Consider the following 12,373-nt stretch of genomic DNA (forward strand, 5'->3'; position numbering starts at 1 on the left):
CAATAGGATGAACTCGCGATTTCCGTGCGTCGTGGGATAACTGCGTAACATCAAGCTCAACGTAGGTTCGTCACATGTAATGCACATATTTGTTCCCGATGATTGTATAATCGCGATGATTGCATCGTTACGTTGCACGTCCGTGAACTTTGAGCCGAGCTAATTGATAGAAATAAAATTAAGCGCACTTTGCGTTGGCTTTGTTTGTCACGGGAACGTTAGTTACTATATTTAGAGAAATTATTTGGGAATTCAAGGAAGGAAATAGCTGAGTTTTATCAGTAAGTTTTGATAAATTATTTGTCCAACACATACAGCTTATTCTACCTTTATTTTATTTTTTAAATAACGGATTATTCGATTAATTGTTGACGGATTTTTCTTTAATGAAAACGTCAAGGAAGAATATCATCTGTCGCAAATCTTTTATCCAATTTTATTTTTTTCATCATATTATTATTTAATATTTAATTATTAATATATTTTTATCATTATATGTATTTATACATATATTTTTTATATAATATATAATTTTATACATGCTTTAAATCAAAATGTTATTAGAAGAAAATCCTTAAAACTTAAATTTTATAAATTATTAGCTATAACGAATAAAATCTTCTTTTATCTGTTTAAATATTTCTCTTTAAATTCGCAAAAATCATTTTTTGTAAATTAACAACTTTTATAAGCTATTTGACATTGTTACTAAAAGAAATAACAGTAAATTTGTTAAAAAATGCAAACTCTGCTCTGTGAAATGTCTCTGAAAACTACACGCGAAAATTGTTTATTAACTTCGCGGGCACTCGTATGATCGTCAAATAGCGACTCCTCTTTCCAAGAATCCACGGTGTCGCACGCGACGGTGTCACGGTGATTGATTTCACGTTGAGTCAAACTGGCCAATCGAAGCAGATCAGAAAAGTAAAATCGCTAGACAAAGAACCATTGGCGCGCTCGCGACTCGGCAGTGATACGGAATGCACGTCGAGCCAGGTTCGCCAATCCAAGCGGGTGGCCGAGCCAAAATCACCAAGCCGTCTACGAATTGTTTCGGCCTTGGGTGCGCGGTGCTGGTGCGGGGACGGCCGTCGGGGGTGGGGAGGGGAAGGGTGGCGAAATGAGTGGATCGTACGACGGATTTGTGCGCACCACCCCGTTAACTACCGATAAGTGAGCCGTCAATTGAGCGCGTCATTCGGTTCGGTCACTTAAGGAGCTTTTGTAGGCGCGAGTCCGGAGGGCGTTGTACTGCCGCCGACGGTGGAAGATGTCGTGAGCGATAAACAGTCGCGACCTGGCTCCCGACGGGCACGACGGTCAGGATGCGATAGACGATGTTGACGTGAGTCACGGCGATGCCTCAGTAGCGCGGAGAGGGACGATGCTGCCGTCTGCGTTAGATAAGCCGCGCTAATCGCCGCTCGCGGGGACGCCAAGCACCAGAAGCGATGGACGATGAACAGCCAGCGAGGGAGGCCAACAAGATCTGCGGAGTCTGCGGCGACCGGGCGCTCGGCTACAACTTCAACGCCGTCTCCTGCGAGAGCTGCAAGGCCTTCTTCAGGAGGAACGCGCTCAAGAACAAGGCAAGTCTGTCGTTACTCTGACTTGACGTTTCTCGATGAAAGGGCTGACTCACTCTCCGAAGAACTTGGAGCTGTCAGTGTTGCAACCAAAGAATCTCTCATTTTTATCTTTAATTTTAGATGCGTTTACGGAAAGACTGCGCTTCATGATTGTTTGTTTCTTTGATTATCCCTGCTCCGAGTCGAGGCCTCAGAGAATTGGTTTAAGTTTAAGGATCGCTATTTTGAATTTAATTCCAAATTTATTTCCTCAAATGAATCACGCTGCACTGTGACTTTGCAATTCTTTATCACTAATTTATGATTTCACTTTTATTTGATTTACTTTTCAATTACTAATGTGTGTACATGTAAAAGATATAATTGGAAGTTTAAAGGTGAAATCTGTCCATAAAACTGGCAGTGAACTGTTAAAGAATGATAGATAAGATAGGGATGTTTTTTTCACTTCTTAAGCTGTTTCCATCTATTTAACAGAACAGAAGATTATAATGTCACTTGTCAGACTAATTAAATAAGAATCTAAAAATAGATATTATCTAAAGATAGGTATTAAAATAAAGCTTTATTTTATATTTGAAACAGAAACAAGATAATTGTTAATGTAAAATTACATAACGCTTAGCTGAGGAGACATTAAAAAGATATGTTTTCTTTCTTTAGGACTTTAGATGTCCCTTTACGGAAAACTGTAACATCACACCTGTGACTAGACGCTTCTGCCAAAAGTGTCGCCTGGACAAGTGCTTTAGTATTGGTATGCGCAAGGAATATATCATGTCCGAGGAGGATAAGGTCCTGAAGCGCAAGAAAATTGAGAAGAATCGCGCGAAGAAACGATCTCAATCCGACAATGGCAAAGCGTCGAAGATCAAGAAGAACTCCATGGACGATTGCACGCTCGAGGACACGTCAATGTCGGTCAACTCGGTGGCGTCAACGATGTCAGAGACGTATTTCTGGGAGTCTGACAGAAAATACGCGGACCTGGATGGCAACAGGCAAAACGTGGTCGAAAGTATGAGTCCGGTGACAGCAGCCAGTGTGCCGAGTCCTTCGAGTCCACCTGAGAGCACGAATATCGCGGAAACGAAGACTCTAGACATGTTGAAGGAGTCCTCTCATGGCTTGAGACCTAATCTTGCGAGGTAAGACCAGACCAAATTTATCTGCCAATGTACGTAGAGAACATCGTAAAATGGCAGAATCGAGACGAACTAAATCTGCTTTCTTGCAGCCGCGCGAGGTTCGGCAGCTATTTCAACGCGACGCAGTCTCAGACCGCGGAGAAGGACAGAAGCTTCTCTACAAATTCGGGGAAGTACGGCGAGCAGAGTGCGTTGCAATTTAGTCCCGAGTTTGTGAACGTAAACGGCGAGCCGTCGAGGTACAGCTCCCCGTTCGAGGAGAACGCGTCCGACTACTCGAAATTCGAGCAAAGTCGCGAGCAAGACTCCCTCGCGGGATACGCGAACCGTGCGTCGAACGTCGCTGCAAGCCAGCCCGGTGTGAACGCACCGTCGTTACACGCGCAGCTCGTAAAGGAGGAGGCGACGATGTGCCAGAAACCAAAGGAAACCTGTTCCAGCGGAAACAGCCTGCTTGCCAAGTTCAAGCAGGATCCCAGATTGCTCACCAAGTTCATCAGTAGTCCGAATTTAGTCGCGAAAATCTTTCAAGATCAGAGGATGTTAATGAAAATTATGGCGGATCCCGATATGGTCACGTGCCTGGCGGCGGATCCGCACATGACGCGGTTCTTGCAGGAGAACGACGCGACCGACACGGCCGACGAGTTCGATCGCGGCGACAAGACGGAAAGCCGGTCGAGGGAGGTGCCGATGAACGATAGTGATTTAGATAGCGCCGCTAGGCACGCGGCAAAGTCGAAAGGAAGTCACGTGGAGAATCCGATCCTCACGGATTTGATTACCAATCGTAACGCCGAGGAGTGCAAGAATCAAAATTTAGAACCTAGTGCCAGCACAGACTGGAATAAAAATACGGCCGACGTTACCAGAGACGTTCTTCAGGATGTTCAAAGGTAGTGCAATACGTACAATTATCTTGTAGCCTAATGAGATGTTAAGGATGCCTGCACGGTTAAGATTGGTCGCGTTCGTTACAGGATACCGATTGCCGCTAATTCTATAGAGTCGATCTTGTGCGAGGCGATCAAGCTGGAATACTCAGCGTTTTCGAGCTTCGGCGGTAACCAAAGTAGTAGAGAATTAAATGACGCCGAGAGAGCCAAGTTAAACGAACTGATAGTTGCTAATAAAGCGTTATTAGCTCCATTAGACGATGACATAACGAATTTAGTCGACGAGGAATGTAAATTCAAGGTAATGCTTCTCAAATTTTACGCGTAATGTTATCTTTACCGTCGTCGCAAATGTAGCGACAGCGAGGTATCTGCTTCCAGAATAATTTCGGGCAATCCGATCCGATGCTGTTGGACGTGATAAATCTAACGGCCATAGCGATTAGGCGCTTAATAAAAATGTCGAAGAAGATAAACGCTTTCAAGAATATGTGCCAGGAGGATCAGCTGGCGCTGCTGAAGGGCGGTTGCACGGAAATGATGATTCTGAGATCGGCCATCAATTACGATCCGGATAAAGACATGTGGAAGATACCCCACAGCCAAGAGAGCATGTCGAGTATCAAAGTGGACGTTCTGAAAGAAGCGAAGGGAAATCTGTATGCGGAGCATGCGAGATTCGTTAGGACATTTGATCCACGGTGGCGGGACGAAAATATCATTTTGATTTTAAGCGCAATTGCCTTGTTTACGCCGGACAGACCGAGAGTCGTGCATGGCGACGTCATTAAATTGGAGCAAGTAAGTCTGCAGCACGTTGGGGCAAGAATCTTCAAAATTTTTACATAGTTTTTTGCATGAATTTGCTATTATTATTTTATATAACGGTTAAAATCATAAAAAATATTTTAATCTCTTGTAGCTCTTGGGTATCTCTGTATATTGAAAAGTACAAATTCTTAAACCATGTTTGTCGCAATTCAAAGATTCGTTAAATCACATTTTTTTTCGTTCATTCTGCTGATATACGCATGTATCATCTTTTTCTTCTAGAATTCATACTACTATCTCCTCAGACGGTATCTGGAGAGCGTTTATCCCGGTTGCGAGGCCAAGTCCACGTTTCTCAAGTTAATTCAAAAGATTTCCGAGCTCCACAAACTGAACGACGAGGTCGTAGGGGTTTACTTGAACGTCAATCCATCCAGCGTGGAGCCGCTGCTCATAGAGATATTCGATTTAAAGCACTGATAATTAGCTTCTACTATAAAGTCACGAGTTTCCATTCTGTATGTGTAACGTAAACGCAAGAGCTATAATATATTCCCCAAGTCAAAGACATCACTAGCCGTACGTATCGCCGATTTAAATATTTATGAAAATTATGACTGTTGTAAAATAAGACCTCGACTGCATTGCCTCTTTGTATAAACTGAACTATATATATAGCAATAAGATTTTAAACTTAAAAATTTTCGACCGCGATGGAATGAAGACTACGTACATAGGGCATAAAATAGTTTAGCGTAAAACTATTGAAAATGTAGAAATCAACAGCCAATTACGTACTTTGCATTTCACGTAATGCAAAAATCGATACCGGTATCTGTCACGATCCTAGTAGCAAAGTGGAATGTATTCACGTGAGCGCACGCTGGTTCGCCGAAGCGAGTACACTGGTCAAAGAGGACGCTAATACGGTACGAGTACCATAACAATTAACAATAGAGCAATATATTTCGCTTCGTAATAAGCGCACGTTATATCGTTAAATGTCTTGCGAAATATTTTTTGAACTCTGTATCACTCTCGTCGCGAGAATAAACATGCGCGTACAACGATAACATAATAATTCCTAGGTGGCTGTTCAATTTCACTTTCACACTTTATTGAGAGAGAGACAAAGAGATATATGTATATATATTTTTTTTAACACGTGGATTGTGTCAAATTTTACATTTTAAGCAAGTACGTATAATTTGTACGACAAGGCCTCCTGCATTCACACACAAATTTAGAATTTACACACACACACACACACACATATATATATATATATATATGCAGATTATAAATGTCGCGTTGAAAGTGCTTTGAAGAATATCTCGGAAAAAAAGAACGAGATTTCAATGCAAACTTTACCATATGAATTGTAATAGTTTAATTTATGGCCAGAGTATATGTATGTAAATGAGAGAGTAAGAAGGTATACACTCGTATGCGTGTACGTGTTGGTTGTTGCAATGTACACGAGATAAATTGTGATATTCCGATATAAATATATTTTTTGAAAAATACGTCGCATGTGCAAAGTTTCTTACGTTCGTGATAAGTTCCCTTGTGGAGCAACTGAGAGAAACCGTTCAATTTGCGACAATGATAAATATTGCGTTACTTACCAGATATGAAATACCTTTGGACCCGCGCGGATTAATCATCTACGTTCATCCGTTGGTTGCGTTAAAATACCATAAGCGTAGAGGATGAGGATCGTTATTATGCACGTATAGACCACGAAGAATATGAAACCAAAGAGAGACAAAAGTAGGTAGAAAAAAATTTTACAGACTAAGGAAATAGTCCACGATATCCAGCCCCATGCCGTATCCCAGATCGCTTTCAATCCCATCCTCTCAAAACTCCTCAGGCTCCCATTACTGCGAAATTTGCTGTGTATACTGAAGGAAAACGAGATTCGACGTATCGATTGTGCTGTAAAAATTCACACCTTTGTTCTTCCTTTTATAAAATCGAATTTTGCTTGTAGGAAATTTATTTTTATGACACTAAAAGTATTATACATTATTCTTCCAATTATATTTTATTACAAAATCTCAGGAAATTTTTATTGTTCAAATTTTACTAAAATTTATATACATGCGAAGTTGATATTTATAAAGTCGTAAATTTTACAAAGCTGATATTTTCATTGTTATTGCACATTTTTATGACTGGTCATGTGCTTCCTTCGTTTGCACGAACGTTATCAGCAGCCGTATGATTTAATTCCGCCGGATGTTCCACCGTGCGCACTTCTGGATAGTGATCGCGTTTGTAATGGAAAAAGACTTCGACGTTCTCGTCGTATGGCTTTACGAATGGGCAATCTATCTTTTCCGCAGCCAAATAACAAGCGCCCAGTGCCGACGTCGTCGTCAGACGCAGCAGGCTCAACTCGTCTACGATGCGGCTATTATGAATTTATCCACGAAACCGTTCTCCATGAATTTCCACGACTGCCATACGGATCCAACGCAGATTATCTTCAAGCCACCGTGAGCCAATTTCAGATCCTGAAAAATAAAAAAGTAAACGAGATTTAACAATGTTGGAGAATCAATTTTTACGATCAAGGTATTTCATTATTTATTCTAATATTAATACGATTATATTTTATAGATAAATCAAATCAATTTATCATTGGAATACTGACATTGTGCGCCTTCTTCGAGAGAGTGATGATATGCTTCGCCAGAACACATCCAGCTTCCTCGAAAATCTTCAGACACAGCGGATCGCCCTTCTCACAACCGACCGCAATTTCTTTGGCAAAGCCAGCAATGATACTCTTGTCGAAATTTGCATAGAGGTACGGTAATATGCCGTTCCTGTCGGTTACGTTAAAGTAACTTCTCATAGCTGGCCACACGTAGCTTATGGGCTCCGGCGCTTCGATAAAGCCATCGATATCATCGAATACGTATTTGCAAGCGCGATGGGCGATCCAATAAGCTGAAAAGATTGATAGAGAAATACACTATAATTAGTTTACGTTTGTAATATATTCGAATGTAAGATTTCTAGATTTAAAAAAAATTAATTATAGTGACTTTATTTTTAGAAAAAACATTTAATTTATTTTAAAAAGCTTAAAATCGAAAAAAAGTGATTAAAATTAAACGTTTTTTACTTATCATAACTAGTCGGTAATAAGATTACTTAAATTTAAATTATATGTAATTATATGTATAATTTTTGCACATAAATAACATAAAACAGAATGTAAGTCGTACATTCTATTTTTTTTTTAATTAGACGATAAAATGTAATTTAGTCACGAAATTCATGCATAACATCTTTAATTTCCAAGTCAATTTTTGATGTCTTTGTTTACTTAAAATATACCTCCTCCTTCATCACCCATCATGTGTCCCCATCCTCCACAACCATGAGTTCTCCCATCGGGATTGATCAAGAGCGCATTACTTCCAGTTCCTGCGATCAACACGATCCCACCGGACTCCAAACCTGTCCTAAGACTACCGAGTGTATCCGAACTGATCACGTAATCCTTGGCCGAATTTGGATAATTCTCTAGCAAAGTCTTTACGAGTTGGTCGTTGGTGGTTTCCTCCTCGCAGCCGCTTAAACAAAGGCCCTGTTAACGAAATAAACCATTCTGTTTTCACTTTTAAGTAGCATTTCGATGATCGACTTTATTAAATCAATTTTTTACTGAAGTGTGATTCAAGATTCTAAACGAGAAGCAAGCCAGAAAATAAAAAAAACATCGTCTCAATTCAAACTCAGTCCATTATTATTAAACCCTGCAATATTCAGAATTACGTATAATAATGAAAGTACTTTATTAATAATGATGTTTGATTGTTTACTTACTACGCAGTCTAAAGGAACAGATTCTGGTATGCCTAGATCTTGTTTACCTTTCTCGATCATTGCACTGAGTCTGGCGGCTGTCTCATCAATCCCGATTGCCTAGAAACAAAAGCATCAAGTTCATGCATTCCTTTACGATCAACAACTTTCTCCAGCGCGCAGAACGATGCTTTCATAATCTATTCGATGCGTTTATCTTAAGCAAATGCTAATTATAAGCAGATTTAGTCTCGAAAATCTTCTTAAATTACCGTTAATGTTGCATTGGTTTATATCGAAATTTATAATATTTATAAGTTCGATTCACAGCACTTTAGAAAAAAATAACTCTTTAGTCACCCAGTGATTAGTGTGCGGTCCTTTAACTTCCGTTAGCAGCGCACCTTTTCCGTCAAGTATAACGAGCGTCGAGTGCGTTCCGCCTCTGAAAAAATCAATTAACATTGAAACTTGTATATTTTGTCATGCTAATACAATAGAATGACTAATGCAGAGTTATATTAATTACATAATTTTTGGCTCCTATAAATTTACCATGTCGTGTCTCTAAATTTGTTTTATCACTCCGCATTTATATTAATGTGACCGTTTACGTCATGTTCAAGTCTAAATTCGATTATTTTCCTAACAAACAAGATTATATATATATATATATATAATTCTATCTGAAAGATATGTGTAATCCCTCAAAATTAAGTCTACTTAACAAGTACTGATTGTCTTTATCGTAAACCGGATATGTCCACTCAGATTTTTTCTAAATTCTAATTGTAGGAATTGCTAAATATCTCTCGAATTTATTCTTATTAAAACTTATTATTATAAAAACTTATTAGACACTACCTAACAACGAGATAATAAATTAAAAGTATGTACGTTATTGGAGAATAACATTGAATACTCATTTCCGCTATTGAAGTTTACACTATTTCGACTTCGAACGTTGAATATTATCGAACGAGATATCGAGCTCTCGTCCTTCGTGCGTCTTGATCTTGATACGATTAATATATACGTATTTTCATTCTTTTACATTCTGCAAACCGTCGAATGTAATGAACGCTATTACTTGGCTATTATCGTTTGTAAAATGTCGAACAGAAACGTCGATGATCGTTTTGAATTTATATAAAGGCGATAACAAAGAGGATAAATAAACGACTCTTTAGAAAATAAAAAGAAGTATATAAAGTATAACAAAATATAACAAGTGTTTTGTTTGCATCAGTGCAATGTTTCCATCAGAATATACCGATGACACGCACACTTTGCGGAAGCTAATATCTAACATTTTCGATAAGCGTAATTCTTTCATTCGCTCTATCGTGTTTCTTAGAATTTGCACGTAAAGTATCTACAAAGCATCGCAATATTATTAACGTTTATGACTGTCTATAAATTCAATCATATATAATATACAGGGTGGGGCAATAACTATTACCACCTTAAATATCTTCTAATTTATAAGGTCCAGAGGAAAATTTATGTAATCAAAATTATACGGTACGAAGGGGGCTAACATATGGCGATAATAATTTTTGTCCTGGTGGAGGCGCTTCGAAGATATCAAGGTCACCTTCATTTTTTTTAATAGGTTCGGTATGTTTTTTTTCCATAATTTTATAGAGGAGCTTAAAACAAGTACGGAACTCATGACACAAAATTATTGAACAAGATTAAATGTAAATGAAAAGATAATAAAAAATACATTTTTATATTAAATGAAATTTACGTTTAAAAGATGTACGAAATGACGCTTTATTAGTATGTTTTGTCGGAATGTTTTGATTTTGACATTCCTCATAAATGAGGATCAACTTGTTCTTCAAACGGATACATCGATGAAAATAAATAGGATTTTAAATGTTCGACGCGAAGGCTGAGTGCGATTAGGATATCGTTCAGCGTATAAATTTTGCGCTCTCACTGAATTTGTTTGACATTCTCCATAAATGAGATCATTCTCCATCATGTCGACTTGTTCTTCAAATGAATACATCTTGCACGATTGACTTATCTATCGATACTACTTTTTATGTTTATCTTATCCTGTGAACTTATTAAGATGGCCTTCAAAGGGTCTTTGTTTTCATTGAAATAAGTTTACGTCACTATTTATTTTCATCGATGTATCCGTTTGAAGAACAAGTTGATCCTCATTTATGAGGAATGTCAAAATCAAAACATTCCGACAAAACATACTAATAAAGCGTCATTTCGTACATCTTTTAAACGTAAATTTCATTTAATATAAAAATGTATTTTTATATTATTATCGTTTTCATTTACATTTAATCTTGTTCAATAATTTTGTGTCATGAGTTCCGTACTTGTTTTAAGCTCCTCTATAAAATTATGGAAAAAAAACATACCGAACCTATTAAAAAAAATGAAGGTGACCTTGATATCTTCGAAGCGCCTCCACCAGGACAAAAATTATTATCGCCATATGTTAGCCCCCTTCGTACCGTATAATTTTGATTACATAAATTTTCCTCTGGACCTTATAAATTAGAAGATATTTAAGGTGGTAATAGTTATTGCCCCACCCTGTATATAATATTTATTTTTCAATTATATATAAAAATTCAATTTTATTATATTCAAATTATTTCAAAGCATTCATTTATTACAGGAAAAATCAATTGTAGACTTGTCGAAAATCTTTTATGAGAAGTGATTACTAATAGCCCCTGTATATCCATTGAAACATTATTAAATATGGAACTCACCCCTCAACACCGCCGATCCTAATATCCTCAGAGAATTGCGGCTCTTCTTTCATGGTTGTTGTAGGTTCCTGTGCCACGTCTGTCGGCTTCGTCATCTTTGCTTGCTCTCTCAAATCCCTACGTAGTTGATACTCATCCACAGTCTTCTTCTCCTCTTTCTTCACCTTCTTGCTTTTCTTCTTCCCTACCATTTTTTCAAAATCACCCTTTCAGATTTTTGTGATGACACTCAAATTTCATTGCCGACGTTTCACAAGGACAGGATCTAAATAGGATAGAATGGGATAATATAAAATAACTTGGAGTAGTGTCTACGAGAAAGAATTTATCGTCAATTTAGCAATTGTAACTATAAAAAATTGTAATAAATAAGATACATTCCTTACGATTAATAATTATGCCAGTTACACACATGTCTGACTTCTTTGTGACAATAAACTTCTAGCAATAAATTTTTGTTATTGAAAGTGATAAACAAGAGATAAAAAGGGGAAAAACAGGAAGATAATAGAGGAAAATGCTACATTCACATACACGCATATACACATAACTTATCTAACAATTTTTAACATTTTATGCCGCCAATTATAAACTATTGCTTACGTGGTAACGCATACTACAATACATATTTAGCGATAAATGATTTGATATGCAACCACTTTATGTCAAAAACGTTATCTCGATATAAAACACAGATTACATTGAAAGATTAAAATCCCCACAGTCATCAGAGATAACGTCATATCATTTAACAAAAGCAATTCGTACGAATACGAAATGAAGCTCTCAAGCCTTTACGTTTTGAAAATGAAACTTAGCCCTTACGATCTCTGCAATTACGGGCGGCGTTGATTAGGCACAGCATGCTTTTGTGATACTATAAATTAATTTTCGGTCACACGTTCGATTACTTTTTAAAAATCTCGCAACTAAAATATTATAAATCCAGGAAAAGCCGACCGACCGGTCGGTCCCGATGAAAGGTATTTAAAATCCGTTCAAAAGAAAATGATACGCGCGCGCGTGTCCTTGAGACCAGTTTACAGCTGGTCCATATCTCCTCGCGAAGGACGCGCTTAAGCCTTTAAATTGTTCGAAGATACATGCGCGCGTACTAACTTTTCGTTCCCTTGCAGCGTTCAGTTTCCGGCGAGCGTGCCAGCCGTGAAAAACATTTCCACGCGATTTGTCAAAAATTTCGTGATGCGAGAAATCGCGTTTCTTTATCTCTCGACTTTTCGGAGCGCGCGATCCAGCTGGAACGCGGATGACAATTGCCGATCGTTCGCGGCGAGGAACGTAACGACCAACCGCACCGCACGACGTGGACCTCGTCACTGCCGGTAGTCAATGCTGGCTGTGCCGTCACCGTTCCATTCGTGTTACCC

The 12,373-nt window shown here is 38.3% G+C and overlaps 2 protein-coding genes across 2 annotated transcripts; one reads left to right on the plus strand and one right to left on the minus strand.

Annotated features, from left to right (window-relative positions):
• Positions 1-1,116: 1,116 nt before the first annotated feature.
• Positions 1,117-5,933, plus strand: LOC105282796 (nuclear hormone receptor HR96). The gene is made up of 6 exons (XM_011345025.3): positions 1,117-1,592; positions 2,256-2,740; positions 2,830-3,636; positions 3,721-3,937; positions 4,018-4,437; positions 4,690-5,933. Exons 1-6 carry the CDS (start codon positions 1,455-1,457, stop codon positions 4,885-4,887), a joined length of 2,265 nt encoding a protein of 754 aa, XP_011343327.1. The 5' UTR covers positions 1,117-1,454; the 3' UTR covers positions 4,888-5,933.
• Positions 5,934-6,557: 624 nt separating this feature from the next.
• On the minus strand, positions 6,558-12,090 carry LOC105282797 (N-acetyl-D-glucosamine kinase). The gene is given in 8 exon segments (XM_011345026.3): positions 6,558-6,839; positions 6,842-6,929; positions 7,070-7,368; positions 7,762-8,014; positions 8,254-8,352; positions 8,593-8,677; positions 10,986-11,169; positions 11,811-12,090. Coding segments are annotated over 8 exon segments (1,296 nt in total). The 5' UTR covers positions 11,851-12,090; the 3' UTR covers positions 6,558-6,591.
• Between the last annotated feature and the right edge of the window lie 283 nt (positions 12,091-12,373).

This window comes from Ooceraea biroi, chromosome 7 (genome assembly GCF_003672135.1).
Source record: "Ooceraea biroi isolate clonal line C1 chromosome 7, Obir_v5.4, whole genome shotgun sequence".
Taxonomy (NCBI): Eukaryota; Metazoa; Arthropoda; class Insecta; order Hymenoptera; family Formicidae; genus Ooceraea; species Ooceraea biroi.